Source organism: Microcaecilia unicolor, chromosome 3, assembly GCF_901765095.1.
Source record: "Microcaecilia unicolor chromosome 3, aMicUni1.1, whole genome shotgun sequence".
Lineage (NCBI taxonomy): Eukaryota > Metazoa > Chordata > Amphibia > Gymnophiona > Siphonopidae > Microcaecilia > Microcaecilia unicolor.
The window spans coordinates 187,944,946-187,961,773 of NC_044033.1; the positions used below are offsets into that span (position 1 = coordinate 187,944,946).

A 16,828-nucleotide genomic window follows, 5' to 3' on the forward strand; every position below is an offset into this window, starting at 1 on the left:
ATGACCTAGCTGATGTCTGAAATTGTAGTACATCAGAAAAAAGGAAAGAAGCCATGTATCCCTAGAAACATGAACAACAACACTTTAAATTGTACTCAATATCTTACAGGCACCACCGAATCCCTCAACGTCACTTCCTGTTTCACACTACTGGTTGCCATCTTGGATGACTCACATGACAGGAAGTGATGTCAATCACCCCCTTTGATACTGCCCCTTATAGTCCTGGAGGAGTGTGCGCAGTTTGTTTTACCCCTGTCCTTATACCATTTCTTTTCTTTTATGTTCAACATATTTTTATTAGGTATTATAGACAAGTTGCATGTACATAAAAAAGGAAAAGGATAAAAAAAAATAGATTATATTTTAAAAGGAAAGACAAAAGTAGTGGTACAGCAGGTTATATCAACAATTGGTATGAGTGCAGATAGGATTTATTCATACAGACCAGTTCAGCCATTATGCACAAGAAAAAAATTGGCAAATATATATTTGTAGAAAAAGAAACAAGAACATGTCCCAGTATGAACTCATTTTTTTATGATTGTTTTGTTCTTCATCTTATGTTATTAGAACACTTACTCAAATATTCTTTTATTCGAGATCAAGTACGTATATTTTTACAATATGATTTGATATCAGATGTGACATTTATTTCAGATCTGTATATAAGTTGAACAGTTCCACCAAAAATGAGCATTCAGCTTATCCAGAGTCTTAAGAGTTGACATAATGTGTTGCAATGCAATTACCGTCAGAAGAATATGTCGTAGACATTTGTCATTTTCCTCTGTTGTATTAAATATGGAGTCAGGGTTGAGAATGATGTCCTCATATGATAGGGGTATAAATATTTATATGTAAAATTGTTCATATATATTTCCATACTTGTGTCCAAAAGGCTTGAGCCATAGGACAATAAAAAAGGATATGTTTCAGGGTGCTAACATCAGTTTGACATGACCAAGGCTTGTTTGAAAGATCAAAGGTCATCCTATGAAGTTTAATTGGAGTCCAAATGCATCTATGTCCAATAAAATACATAGTTTTGGTGATTGGAGCTGACTGGAATTCTTTTAGTCCACAAGTAAGACCATTGAGACTCAGAGAATTGTAGATTTGTATCCATATTCCAAGATAGTTTCAGACCAACATTCTGTTTTTGGTTGAGAGTCAGAGATATTAATTTATACCAGTTAGATGCCTCATGTGCAGAAGAGTTCATTTGAAAGCTCCATGTGATAAGAGAAGGATCAGCAGACTCCAGTTTGCCAATTTTATATACATGTTTGAGAACGTCGCAATTGTATCCATTTACAGCATGCAGAAAAAGGCAAACCATATATTTTGTGTAATTCAGCAAATGTGCATAGGCCGTCATCAAACATGAGGTCTTTAATAATATATATCCCTCATTGTAGCCAATCAGACCAGCAAATAGGGGTTTCGTTGATTGTTATTGTCAGATTATTCCAAATAATATATGATGTGACATTTTAATAGGACTTTTACAAGATAGATCCATTTGTGAAAGGACTCCTAAGATTGATTTGAAAATGGGGTTAGTTGGTGTTTACTCAGTTTCATACCTACATACAGTAGAAGTCCAAAAATATGGATTGCTCAGGGATAGGGTCAGTCCAGAGTTTTAGACTGTCCAGATTTTCAGGCAGCGCTGCCACATCATTCTCCCAGCCCCCTCCCCCATGGCTACACCTCCCTCTTTCTTCCCTCCATGCATAATCTGCCATCTCCCCCCCCCACACACACACATACACACACTCCTGGCCCTGCCCGCTTGCTTCTTCTCTAACCTGGAGTCCTGAAGTCTTCGCAGTGCCAGCCTTACTCATTGGCTGCCTCTGGCATGCATTGGGCCTTTCCCCTCTGACCCATACCACCCCTTTTGATGCAACTTCCTGTCTTCAGAAGGAGCAGTACGGGTCAGAAGAAAAAAAGGCAAGTGTTACAGAGAGGGAGCAAGTGGGCAGGGCTGGGAGTGGGGGGAAAGATGCCGGATCAAATGGGGAAGGAAATAGGGGAGGAGGCATAGCCACGGGGGGGGGGGGGGGGCCTGGGACAGTGAGTGGAGGACTGGGAGTGGAGGAGAGCACACAGTACCGGGAGAGAAGCTGAACCGTGTGGAGGGGGGGGGGGGGGGGAGGAGGGAAAGTCCAGATTTTTGGATGGTTTTCCGGATTCTCAGGCAGTCAGCATGAAAATTTGAAGGGTCTGGATTCTTGGGTGGTCCGGATTTCCAGACTTCAACTGTAATTAAACAGAGGCAAAGGTGAGATAATATAAGTCATGATGGCTCAGGTTGGCTCATGCAGCGAAGGCACCAAAGCATACCTTGGCGAAGTATGAAGGCTCTGTGGTAGTTATAGAAGCAAGATACATTAACTCCACCACAGTCTTTAGTTCTCTCTAATTTACGCATTGCAATTCTTGGAGTTTTATTGTTCTATATAAATTTAGATATACATTTGTGTAGTTTTTTGTAAATGTCTTTAGAAAATAATATCGGAATCATACTCATGTCACAGAATATAATAGATGCAATTGACATTTTAACACCTGAGATTCTCCACCACCAGGATAAATATTTAGGTAACCATTTCTTACACAGATCAGTAACAGTTTGTAATATTCTATGTTCATTATTTGCTATTAACTCTGATAAAGTATTGTATAAGTATACACCCAGGTATTTTAAGCCACTGTCAACCCATTTAAAAGAAAAGTTGTATAACAATCCTTTTTGACTGTGCATACTTAGTGGCATGATTGCAGATTTTGACCAATTAATCTTATAGACAGAAAAGGAGCTAAACTCTTCAATAAAGGATAGCAGCAATGGCAGAGATGACTCAGGATTGGATACATATAACAATATGCTGATAGTTTATATATTTTTTTTCCATTTAAAGAGAAACTTTCTATAGACATGTTAGTTCTAATTGCAGTTAATAGCGGTTCTAATGCAATAGATCAGAGAAGAGAGGGGACAGCCTTGTCTGGTGCCTCTTCCCAGTGGCGTTCCTTGGTTAGCTGCCACCCGGGGCAATTCACTGCTGCACCCCCCCCCCCCCTCCCCTGGGTGCAGCATGACACCCCTCCCCCGGGTGCATTCTTCTTACGTGCTGGGAGCAGCCACGCGGCTGTCGGCTCCACAGGTTCCCTGCTCCCTCTGTCCCAGAACAGGAAGTAACAGCAGAGGGAGCAAGGAACCAGTGGAGCCGACAGGCACACAGCTGCTCCCTGCACCCCTCCTGCAGCGTGCACCCAGGGTGGACCGCCCCCACCACCCCAACCTCGGTACACCACTGTCTCTTCCTATTGGAAAAGACTCGGACAGAAAATTATTAATGTAAAGTCTAGATTGAGGAGCAACGTACATAACTTTAATCATCTTAATAAATTTATCCCTAAAACCAAACCACTTAAGGGCTGCAAACATATAATTCCATTCCACTCTGTCAAATGCTTTTTCTGAGTCAAGTGATACAATAAATGCCGGACGGTCAAAAGTTTTTGCAAGGTGAATCAGTTGCATACACAGTCTGGTATTGTGGGATGAGTGTCTCACTTTTATAAATCCAGCTTGATCCATGTGTATAATTTGGGGCATGATATTTGTTGGCTGTACTACAATAATTTTCACATAAATTTTAGCATCAACATTAATCAATGAGAGAGGTCAATAATTAGAGACTTCAGTAGGATCCTGACCCAGGTCAATTAGCATAGCTTCAGCTAGGATTCCTTTGATTTTTTTTCTCTTCTCTAATGGAATTGTATATTTCAAGTAATTTAGGAATCAATAAAGTTTTGAAAGATTTATAAAATTCTACAGTAAATTCATCACCACCAGGTGCCTTTCAATTATTTACTTGGACGAATGGCTTGATCAATTTCTGAGCTAGTGAAATCTTTTTCTAATAGTTTATTTTTTTCAGAAACTTTCGGACTTTTAAAGTTCATTATGAACTCTTTAATGAGAAGTACAGTTTACTATAGAATAACACAAACTGTTTGATTCACATCTTTATCTATATGTAGTAAGTTACCCTTCTCATCTTTAATGGATGTGATTTTATTCCTCTTAAGTCTACCTTTTAAATATGCAGCAAGAACTTTGCCAGCTTTATTACATGAGACGTAGTATTGAGTTTGCTGGACAAAGATTTCTTGACCAGCTTTAGCCCTAAGCAGATTGCTATATTTATATTTAACTCGTAACAAATTATGAAATGTATTATTATTCCAAGTCTGAATCAAGTCAGACTCCAATTTTTAAATCTCTAATACACAGTTCTGAATTTCTGCATTTTGTATTCTATGAAGTTTAATCATAATCTTGCTAATGGTAGCCTTAAATGCATCCCACTTAGTGCTGCAATTCAGAAGGGATGAGTCATTAAATTGGAAATCTTCATGAATAGCCTTAGTAATTATTTGTTGGAACTCCTCATTGTTAAACCATATCCTGTTGGTAGTAGCATTTATGTCAGTATTCATTTCCGAGGCTAAACCTGCATAGTCGGAGGTAGTTATGGGAGCAATGTCAGTATGCTTTACACATGTAATTAATGACTTTGAAACCAAAAATAGTCAATTTGTGAGAGATTTATGTACTGGAGAGCAAAATGTAAAATATTTATCGCTAGGATGTTGAAGTCTCCAGATGTCAACGAAACCCCCTTCCATAACTAGGTCTTCAATTGTCCCTTTTACAAAGGCACACTATTATTTTTAGCATGTGATAAATGTTAGAGATGCCCACTAAGGGCGTCTCTAGCGTTTATCCCAGGATTCTATATAGCGTGCCTAGATTTATGCGCTTTTCCACACATCAATCCAGGCATATTTTATAACTACATGCATAGATTAATTATTTTAACAAGCTGGTAAGTGTTGTTAACAGCTCTTGACAAGCAATAACAAGCACCAATTGGCAAAAATTAGAATTTACGCGCATACATTGCTAAGCGTATTCTGTCATGTACTGCACCTAAATTCTAACACAAACAGGAGCATGGTTATTGGCATGGAAATGAGTGTTTCATGGGTGTTCTAAAATTTACATGTATTGTACGGGCCAGTGCACGTATATCTATGTGCAGGGATTTACACCAGCTTTTCATTGGCATAAATGGACACGTGTAGATTCAGTCACATGAACTACGCCTAAGCATATTCATATACCACGCATAGATTTACACACAGTATTTAGAATATCCTTAGGCATGATTGCCTGGCACGCATTAATTTTAGGTGCCATATATAGAATCGGGCCTTTACCACACGCTAAAAACACTAGAGTGGCTTTTTTAAAAGACCCCCTAAGTGATTTATTAGCACATATTTCTAGGGCAGAGTTGGTTACCGCTGCTTAATAAGAAGCCCCGTGGGGGATAATAATTAATTATTGGAAATTAATTTGCAGTAATTAAGAGGTACATGCAGATCTGCCTTGCACCCTATTCTATAACATGCATACCTAATTTTCATAGCACAACTCCAAAGGGGGCGTGGCCACAGGAGGGACATTGGTGGGTTGGGGCATGCCTAGAAGATAGGAACGATATTATAATACCGTCATTTGCATGCCTCACTGCCATTCGTTGGGCATGAGCTCTCAGCAGGCATAAATGCTGGCGCCCAAAGTCAGGCACAAAATGGGCCCCTTTTACAAAGAGGCAGTAAGCCCAATGCAGGCTTACTGCTCGCTAAAAAGGAAATATCGCTGGGCTACCGCAGCAGCCCAGCGGTAGTTCCCACCTCCAGCTCGCATCATATCTGGTGCTACAAAAATATTTGTATTTTTGTAGCACGGGCATGTACCCGGTGGTAATTGGGCAGTGCTGCGCGTTGCCCGGTTACCAATGGGTGGTGGTATTTCTCTCCACCGAAATAGCCACGCGGCAAGTGCTTCACTTGCCGCACAGCCATTTCATGAAAAAAAAAAAAAAAAGAAAGAAAGACCTACCTTTTACCCAATGTAAAAGGGGCCTAATGTGAGCTAAGCTTGTATTCTGTACAGGGAGCTCTGTGCAGAATTTCCTTTCCAGAATACTAGCTTAGCAAGGATCATCCCAGAATCTACTTTTGAGGGCCATTTACTGAATTTTCACTCTATGGGCTGGATTCAGTAACTGGCTCTGAAAAATCAGCACTCAGCATTATTCTATCAATGGCACTCGGGGATGAGGGCCCTTCATACAATAACGCCTACTGGGGATTCCCACATCCAACTTTGGACATAAGGACTTACGCCAGCTGAAACCTGGTGTAAATCCTGGCATACAAGCTGGGCACGGATCCCCGGAATTTTATAACACTGAGCGCGTCTTTTGAGAATGCCCCTGACCCACACATGCCCCTCCCATGGCCCCTTTTGAGAGTGTGTAATGCGATTTCGGCACCTAGGCTTATAGAATAGTGCCAATTAACATCAAAAATTGATTGTTACCATCCAATGATTGATGTTAATTGGCTCATTAATCAATTAGGTTGCCTACACTTCTCTGGATCACACCCAAATGTGGGTGTGGATATTTAGGAGCCCTCTATAGAATCTGGAGATTTGTGTTTAACTTCAGGGGTTAACAGCACAGGTCTTTAGTTTTCAAAATTTGGTACCTGCAAGCAGGTTTAATTGTAACTGGACTGTATTTAAGTTTGGGAGCACTGAGGGGGATACTGGAGTGCTGCCTAAAGTTAACTAGATGGCTTTTTATGTGGTCCTATTTAATCATACAAAATTAATTGGAATGTGCTGAAAATCAGCCCCTTTACAAATGCAGTTTCGATACCAGAGAACATGAAGCCATTTACTTCTGGAAACAGAATTAAGAACCATTCCACATCTATTTTCAGAGTAGTGGTAACAGTTATAGATGTGGTGTCCCAGGTCTAGGAGAGAAAGTCACGAGGAAAATGACAGGAGAATGTAACAAGAGGTCAGCAGCAGCTTCTGTCTGGATTTTTCTTCCCCTTGATCTTAAAAGCTATCTGCACCAACTTCTTCATAATCCTTCTCCAGGGCAGCCATATCTTCACGGGCTTCAGAGAACTCTCCTTCCTCCATACCCTCACCCACATACCAGTGCACAAAAGCACGCTTGGCAAACATCAAATCAAACTTGTGATCCAGACGAGCCCAGGCTTCAGCAATGGCTGTGGTGTTGCCTAGCATACATACAGCACGAAGCACTTTAGCAAGGTCACCTCCAGGCACCACAGTAGGGGGCTGGTAGTTGATGCCAACCTTAAATCCAGTTGGACACCAGTCCACAAACTGGATGCTACGTTTGGTCTTCAGGGTGGCAATAGAAGCATTGATATCTTTGGGCACCACATCTCCACGGTACAGCAGGCAGCAAGCCATGTATTTGCCGTGGCGAGGATCACACTTCACCATCTGGTTGGCTGGCTCAAAGCAAGCGTTTGTGATCTGAGGTACAGAAAGCTGCTCATGGAAGGCTTTCTCTGCAGAAATCACTGGGGCATAAGTGACTAAAGGGAAATGGATGCGTGGGTAAGGCACCAAGTTGGTTTGGAATTCTATCAAATCCACATTCAGGGAACCTTCAAATCTGAGAGAGGCTGTAATTGAGGACACAACTTGAGCTATCAACCTGTTCAGGTTAGTGTAGGTTGGACGCTGAACGTCCAGGTTCCTGCAGCAGATGTCATAAATGGCCTCATTGTCTACCATGAAGGCACAGTCGGAATGCTCCAGGGTTGCATGGGTGGTTAGGATGGAGTTATAGGGCTCAACTACAGCTGTGGAGATCCGAGGAGCTGGGTAGATAGGGAATTCCAGCTTAGACTTCTTGCCATAGTCCCTGGATAGATGTTCCATCAGTAAGGCAGTAAAACCAGAACCAGTGCCACCACCAAAGCTATGGAAGAGTAGGAAGCCCTGGAGACCTGAGCACTGGTCAGCCTGTTGAAACAAAGAATCCATGTAATACAGTAGCAACCAATTCTACACTGCAGGATATAAAACAAGTGTTATTACCAATTGCTAAATAAGTATTTGTTTTAAATCTATGTAGTTTTTAATGATTTCTGAGTGTGCCTGCTTTCTTATGGTGTTTGAGTTCTGTCCTATCATTTGATGGCATTCTGTTTCTTTTATTTTTCAATTTTGTACACTGCTGAGATATGGGAATTCCCAGGATTTAATGACCCATTGTTATAATTAAACACTCTAGAATACTCTACTGTGCACAGGTGGGAGTTCCTGTATCAGTGTCATTGCATGAGACCACCTCTTTTCTGTGAAGCCCAGAGGTCACATTTGCAGTCAGGTAAATTTTAGCTTTTTTTGTGGGGTTTTTTTTGCCAGATTGTCCCTCTTTCTGTTCATTTTTCCTGTTTCAGGACCCCATACTTAGGCTCCTCCATGGAGTAGTTTTTCTAATATTTTGTACCAGTCACAGCCTGCAGCAGTATTGGTATATTGAGTGGTGCTGAATTTATTTATTTAGATTTTGCTCACACCATTTTCAGTAGTAGGCTCAAGGTGAGTTATATTCAGGCACTCTGGATATTTCTGTGTCCCAGGAGGGCTCACATTCTAACTTTGTACCTGAGGCAATGGAGGGTTAAGTGACTTGCCCAAGGTCACAAGGAGCAGCAGTGGGATTTGTTCATACCCCACCGTCTCAACATAAAATACCTGGACACCTACGTCATAATGAAACCAAAGACCTTAATGAACATTACCTGACTCTTCCTCAAGACCCCCCAATCCAACCTACCATACATGTACTTCATGCCACCACAATATCATTTTGTATTATTCACACCATGTATTTGTTCATACCGGAATTGGCTATCGCTGTTAACGTTAATATGTAAGCCACATTGAGCCTGCAAATAGGTGGGAAAATGTGGGATACAAATGTAACAAATAATAATAATAAAGCACAAAGCAATTCATATCTTTTGGAACAAATAAATGGCTAAACAGTACACATGGAGGGGCATTTTTGAAAGGACGTCCATGTATTTTGAATAGGAAATAGGTCAAGATTTTCTGTTTGAAAATACATGAGATGGACGTCCATACTGTCCCGTTCCGGGCCCTTACCTGGCGGTCCGCGGGCCGAAGCGCGAGGCTGGGGCGCCCGTGGGATGCGGGGCAGCGGGGGAAGGCTGCCACGGGGATCGCCGCGACTGCAGGCTGCTCCGAGGCCGGCGATCCAGAAGAGCAAGCGCCGGCCTCGGAGAAGGAAATCCGCTGGCCAAGATGGCGGCGCCGGCGTCGTCGTCCTCCTCGCTACAGCGGGACCAGCGAGGAGGCTCCGCCCACTTGCGCCGGATTGGCGCATCCGCGTAGGAACTCCGCCCATCGGACGGGAGGACCAATCCGGGCCCCCGCTGCCGGCCTGGGCGAAGAGGATTGGTTCCAGCGGTTCCCCAGCCAGGACGAGCGGGGGATTTAAACGGGAACAAGGAAGGAGTCCAGTGCTTCCGTTTTGTTGTTTGAAGCCACATTCCAAGCCTGTGTTTGTTCCTCGTGCCAGCTAGCCGTCCTGCTAGCTATTTCCAGTAAAGACTGTGTTTGTTCCTTTTGCCAGCTAGCCGTCCTGCTAGCTATTTCCAGTGAAGACTGTGTTTGTTCCTCGTGTCAACTAGCCGTCCTGCTAGCTATTTCCAGTGATGACTGTGTTTGTTCCTCATGCCAGCTAGCCATCCTGCTGGCTATTGCCAATAAAGACTGTGTCCGTTCCCCGTGCTCAGCTAGCCGCCCGGCTGAGCCACGCTCACCAAGGACTCTGTACCCACATCCAGCCAGGCCAGCCGTCACCCCGCGGTTCCAGCAGTCCTGCTGGCCGCCCACAGCTGAGGGAGTCCAGTGCTTCCGTTTTGTTGTTTGAAGCCACATTCCAAGCCTGTGTTTGTTCCTCGTGCCAGCTAGCCGTCCTGCTAGCTATTTCCAGTGATGACTGTGTTTGTTCCTTGTGCCAGCTAGCCGTCCTGCTAGCTATTTCCAGTAAAGACTGTTTGTTCCTCGTGCCAGCTAGCCGTCCTGCTAGCTATTTCCAGTGAAGACTGTGTTTGTTCCTCGTGTCAACTAGCCGTCCTGCTAGCTATTTCCAGTGACGACTGTGTTTGTTCCTCATGCCAGCTAGCCATCCTGCTGGCTATTGCCAATAAAGACTGTGTCCGTTCCCCGTGCTCAGCTAGCCGCCCGGCTGAGCCACGCTCACCAAGGACTCTGTACCCACATCCAGCCAGGCCAGCCGTCACCCCGCGGTTCCAGCAGTCCTGCTGGCCGCCCGCAGCTGAGGGCTCAACCCTCGGTGAACGGCGGTCGCCGCGGGTGAAGATTCAGGGTGCTCGGTGATTTCCTGGCCCTAGTGGGGCTCGGGAAGACTCGAGAGCTCACCAATACCGGAGTGACATCAGAGCCGCGACACATACGCTGGAAATGTCCAGGCTGAACATCCATTTTACAAACCAGAACTTCGAAATTATGATCCAGGAGATGGGGGGGGGGGGGGTGAGAGATAAGGGAAGTAGATGTCTGTATAGCAGCATTCTTTGAAAATGGCAGCACAGATGCTCATGTAAAGCAGTGGACTGTGAACCAGGAGACCTGGGTTTAAATCCCGCTTTAACTCTTTTATTTTATAATTGTGAGTCCTCCAGGAACACCAACTTGCCTTTAGTTTATCCACCCATTTATTTATCCCAACCAACTATGTACCACGCATCTTGTCCCCACGTATATATCTGCACTTGACCCCTCAGTTATATGGTAAGTTGTATTGTAAAAAAACATGATCCAAGAAGGCAACTTGATGGGAGGATTTAGTAAGGACTGAGAGCACTGATGAATTCTCCAGCTACGGGGAAAAAGTTTACCGCGGACCAGTTCTGTTGAAACGCTAGAAGCGGCGCTTCTTGGAATGTTCAACCCTAAACCATGGCTTCCACCTCCTCCTCCTGCTATGGTGTCATCAAGCAGGGTGCAGCAGTCGGAAGAGCCACAGAATGGTGTACCGACTGCAGAGGGGAGCACCTCGTGGTGACACCAATTGGAAAATCAGCAGCTGGAAAGGAGGCCTTTGAGACACCAATTCCATCTGTAGTGGCGGGTACATCGGTTTCAGATTCAGCAGTGGATGCTCAATGTCTTATCCACAAGGTGGGTGAGCCCTTAGGTCCCGCAAGGCCCAGAAGGACCTCAGAGGACAGCCGTGCAACCCCAAGTCTTCACCCGCGGCGACCGCCGTTCACCAAGGGTTGAGCCCCCAGCTGCAGGCGGTCAACGGGACTTTAGGAACCGCGGGGTTGACGGACTGACCTGGCTGGAACCGGGAGAGAAGCGGGCAGGTGGTAAAGAAATGTCCACAAACTGGCAGCAGATCAGGGCAGACAGCAATTGCGAAGTCGGAGTCAGGCAAGAAGTCAAGGCAGGCGGCTAGTAGAGGGGTCAAAGTCAGGCTAGAGGTCTAGGCAGGCAGCTAGGCAGGAATAACCAGGAAACAGTCCAAAATCCAGAAACAGCAATACCAGGGAAACGACGAAACACAGGAACCACGGAGAATGGCCTCGGGAACAGAACCTGAAGCAAAGTGCTAGCTCAGTTCCCTTCCTTAAATACCATACGATATCAGCCACCCCGCCCCTGTAGGTAAAGCTGACCAATCCGGCCCTGGGTATCGGCAGAGCCCCTCTGATTGGCTCTGTCCGATTTCCCAGGCGGGACCACCAACTTGGCCTCCCAATCCGGCGCCTCAGAGGCGGAGCTCCGGGCCCTCCCGCCCGGGAGGGAAGAAGACGCCGACCATCGCTCCTCGGCGCCGCCTCCTTCGGCGGCGCGAACATAGCCCCCACAGCCAGAGACCGAGAGACCGGCGGCCGCAGTCGCCGGCCTCCGGCCTCGGCCGGAACGGCCATCACTGCGGCGGCCCCTGGATCCCCGCCGAGGCCTCTGGGCCGCTACCCCTCGCCGCGGAGGACGCTGGCTCTCGCCCCCCGCGGCGGAGGAGCAGGTAGGAACGCGGGACGCGACACTCAAAGACCCAAGGTAGTTATTTCTCCCCTGGAGAAACCACAGGCGGTCACTTTGGGATCGCTCTGGGATGCTATAGTGGTAATGCACAATTCTATTGCTACCTTAACCTCTGTGGTACTTACAGAACAATATACCTCTAAAATTGTTATTGAAAATGTGAAGCGTGCTTAGGTGAGACTGGAAAAAGTAGAGAATCAAGCAGTCCACTTGCAGAAGGTTCAATTTGTTGTAAAAGATAAAAACAGGGCTGCTGAGAGACTAAGCCAGGCCCAGAGCAGGGCTGCAGCCCCCCCCCCCCCCCCATGATCATTGACGCTGCTGCGGCCCCCTAGGATTGCCACCACTGCCGCCCCCCCCCAGATCGCTGCAACTGCAATGCAAATACCTTGGCTGGTGGAGATCCCGAGGCCTGGCCAGCAGAAGAGGTCTTCCTCCAGCGCTGCTGTTCACTCTGCTCATTGCCTGCCCCAGCGGCTGTTTTTTTCTCTTAGTGCATGCGCGGCCTGAAAGGAAAAGCAGCCGCTTAGCAAGCAATGGGCAGAGTGAAGAGCAGCGCTGGAAGAAGACCTGCAGTGTCTGCTCCTCTGGGTCCTCCCCAGCCTCCAAGGGGGTGCCGGAGTTCTCTCTCCTGCTGCTGTTGGGACACAATCACCCAAGTCCTGACAGGAGCAGGAGAGAGAGAGAGACCCTGGGTGACCTGGGGAATTTTTCCCCCCTTGCCCCCGCCCCTCTTGGCAGTCCTGGATAAAATGTTTACTGATAGACGTTTGGAGATTCTGGAAAATTTTTTGTTATTTGAATTTACGTTTTGTAAACTTTCCAAAACATCCTATATTGTCACCTGGAGAAGTTCTTTAAAAAATTTGCAAGAAATACTACATATTCCTATGGAAGCGTTGCCCCCTTTGGCTAAAGCTTATTTTATTTCCTTTAAAACTTTACCTCAGAAGAAAAGGGACGCTACCATGGGAGTGGCTAATTTAACACAAGATAGCTTGGACTTAACAGGTTTTTTGGAAAGTTCTGGTTCTGAAGCAGGCAGCTATGCTACCCTTATTGTCGCATTTCATTTTCCCTCAAGATCGAGATCATGTTTTGAGACTGTATTTCAAGTTTAAAAGCGATAACTTTATGGGACATAAGGTTTGAGTTTTTCTGGACCTTACTAAATCAACTCAAGAGGGACGGAAGAAGTTTTGGGCATTTAGACAATGAGTTAAGTCCATGGGGGGCACTTTTCGGCTTTGAAATCCATGCAAATGTAGGGTTGTTTTGACAACTACTAGATATGTGTTTTTTTGATCCAGACCACTTGAGGTTTTTGGTAGAAGCTAAATAATTGAAGTAATTGTTAATGTAGACATATATTTCTTTGAGTGGAGAATAATAACTCCTGTGGTAGATATGTAGTATGGTCCGACTTAACCTCTCATTTTTACTTTAGTATTTCATTATTTGTCCCTGTTGCTTCAAGGGAGTATTTCTTATCTTGCATCTCCTAATTTTGGCCTAAGTAGCACAAGTCTTAGGTGGTTTAAAGTGCACTTAATGCTTTTCTTATTTGTATTACTTTTTGTACTATACTGCTTGTATATTAAATTGTAAATGCAAATTTTAAAAAAGCATTAGTATCACAGCAATGTTATTTGAAAGCTCTAATTGTGTGCTTATTAGATGCTCCATCACTATTATGTTTACATCGTATTATATCTCTGTTATTTGAACTTCAGTGCTGTTAAATGTGTATAATTTTGATCCTGTTTCACGGTAGTCCTATTATTAGGTCTCAATTTGGTGCTTTCAAGTTTTCCTCTTTCGTTCTGCCTATGTCTTTACTTGTTCATTTTACTATTGTTATGCTGTTAACAAAATTGTAAGTTTGATGTTAAATTGTACCTACTGTACACTGCCTTGGGTGAATCTCTTTATAAAGGCAGTTAATAAATCCCAATAAATACATAAAATACTTACTGTGCTACGTTTTCCCTCAGCTATCCATGTAAATGTGTGATCAGATACCGTTCATTTAAATACGTTTATTATGAACCTTCTCAGCTGGCAGCTTTTATAACATCTAAACGAAATTCTGGGGGATGATTTACCCAGTAATAGCTCTTGATTTGTAAAATAGGATTTAGCAGCTGGCTTGGTTAGCTATGGGGCTCCTTCCATCCTGGGCACTGCAGGAACCAGAGGAAGCACACCTCAGTGGAGTGTGCAAGCAGGCTCGGGCACACAAGCCCATCCCACTGGTCCCCAACAGGCACCACCAGAGGCAGACTAAGCATTCGGGCAACCGGGCAGTACCCAAGGGACCAGAGGCATTAGGGGGCCCAGAGGCTCTGCCTGGATGCCTGGCGCACACCGCAGCCCTCCCCGGTCCTAGCTTGAAAGGCGCACAGCACTGGTGATCTAGTGGCCTCTGCAGAGAGGGAACATGTTCTTTCCTGCCCGGCCCACTATGTTGCTGCCATTCTCCCCTGCCCGGCACCACCGTATTTTAAAAATGACGGCCGAGACTCCCTGCGGAAGTCTTGCGAGATTGTCGAGACCTGTGAGAGTACCATGGGAAGTCTTGACCACCATTTTGAAAACACGGCGGCGCCGGCAGTTGGGGGAATAGCAGCAGCGTAATGGGTAGGAAAGAACATGCCCCCTGCAGAATCCACCAGACACCAGGACCCTTCAGGTAGGATTGGGGCAGCAGGAGCGTCAGCTGCAAAAGCAGGGGGGGTGTCCAGCAGCAGCCGGGCAGTGGGCCCAGACCACCTTCAGTCTGCCCCTGGCCACCACTCTAGCCCCTAAGTGTATTCTGGAGATAATTTTATAAAATTAGGCTGAGCATCTTGAAAAAGGACATCTAAGTGGGATTATAGAAAAGTAGGTATATATTTTAGAAAAGACTAGGCAAACATTGAGCCTTTTATTAAATAGGTACAGCGCTGGCTGAAAGAAGGTCATTTTATCAAAATGCACACACAAATAATGAGCAGTTTAACACTGGGGACATCTACACGTGTGTATGCTAACATTGTGTAAACCCAAGGGACATATACTTACATATGTATGAGGCAAATTTTGTAAATGTGCATGCCAGGGTTCATGCCAGGTCAAAAGTTTTCAGTTCATTTGATTTTTCCTCAGTTTTCAGGTGGGTTGGTTTTTTTTTTCAGTTCATTTTACATATTCAGTACATGCACTAGCAATTTTAAACACATATAAATTGATTTTGCATGCACTAACATTTTTCATGTGGTTTACAGGTTGAATGTGAGCTAATGAATGTGCATACCCAGTGCACACAAAGTAGCAGAGGAGGTGGCAGCTTTCATCAGTGGTAATGGATTTGCTAATCAGAGAGATGAGTAAATATCCCCCCTCAAGCCCTCCTCCAAGCCCCAGGCCACAAAAGGCAGGTTAACCAGAGCTATGATTAATTCAAGCAGGTGTAAATTCACCACCATTATAAAATAACAGAATGCACTTACAGTTTGAGTGAAAGGAACACCCAGAACACCCCTCCCTTCCCTCCTATATACAGATACAAAATCACCAGTTGTGTGCATTTGTAGTGGAGGAGTGGCCTAGTGGTTAGAGCACCGGGTTTATAATCCAAAGGTGGCCAGTTCAAATCCCACTGCTGCTCCTTCTGATCTTGGGCAAGTCACTTAACCCTCCATTGCCTCAGGTAGAAACTTAGATTGTGAGCCCTCCTGGGACAGAGAAATATCCAGAGTACCTGAATGTAACTCACCTTGAACTGCTACTGAAAAAGGTGTGAGCAAAATCTAAATAAATATAATAGGCCACATCTGTAACTGGCCTTCTTATATTTGTATCCAGTGCCTGCCTATAAAGTAACCTCTTATATATATATTACTCTATAAGAGATTACTGTAAAAATATTGGCTATGATGAGGTGCTATTTCTGCCCAGAGGGGGTCCACCTGCATTTTCTTCTCTCATGTGCTCAATTTTCTCTCCTTCTTAAACAGATTGTTTCTGGGGCTAAACTTAATTGTTACCAGCTTTGCCCCATTAGGAAGCTGGTCGCTGTCTTCAATTAAACTACATCTATTCACCTACTTTGAGAGACTCTTCTCCTTTTCCCTGATTTTTCTTGTTCCGTGTCTGCTGTGAGTTCATGAAAGCTCCACAGCGCAGCGCTGTCTGCACCTTTTTAGGTTTCAACAGTTTTTATTAATGAAGCTCAAAAATGGTGTTTACAGAATATAAATGTCTTTACAATCTAGCAACACACACCAAGTACTGAAATTGTACGATATTGCTCGTCTCCATTAATCTTTTAACTTTATCCCCCCCCCCCCCCCCTTGTACTTTTAACTAACATGTAATCAACAAGATCTATTAACCACAATTTCCCAACAACCCTTCCCCCCCATCTTTCCATTCAACCAATTGACACCAAATGTTCAAATGCTTGCCCCCCAAAGATATAACCACCTTCAGGTATCAGCTGTACATTCACAAAGCCTTGAATTAAGATCAAACCATAATGTGTTAATTTACTCCTCTCCGTAAGAGAGCCAGGGGGCCTGTGGTCTGATGGCCCTCCTACCCCTCTCCGGAAGACGTCCATATCCTGCTGGGGAAGGGCTAATATAACTCCAAATAGGTTCCCCCCCTTATTACCCCCCCTCCTAAGCCCCCCCTCCCCCCCCCCCCACCTTGGTCTGCTCTACTGTCTTTCCAATTCCTAAATGGTGGTAGAAAGAGGACTATAATCCCAATTAATTTCCATTAGTTGCCGAGGGAAGTTTGGAC

General features: G+C 44.7%; 1 protein-coding gene across 1 annotated transcript in view; it reads right to left on the reverse strand.

Moving 5' to 3' along the window:
- Nucleotides 1-5,978: 5,978 nt before the first annotated feature.
- The window catches only part of LOC115465929 (tubulin alpha chain-like), a 40,812-nt gene continuing 29,962 nt past the window's right edge, over nucleotides 5,979-16,828 (reverse strand). The window contains exon 4 of the mRNA XM_030196814.1: nucleotides 5,979-7,954. Coding sequence (XP_030052674.1) covers nucleotides 7,007-7,954 — 948 coding nt within the window. The 3' untranslated portion in view covers nucleotides 5,979-7,006. The remainder of the gene's footprint in view (nucleotides 7,955-16,828) is intronic.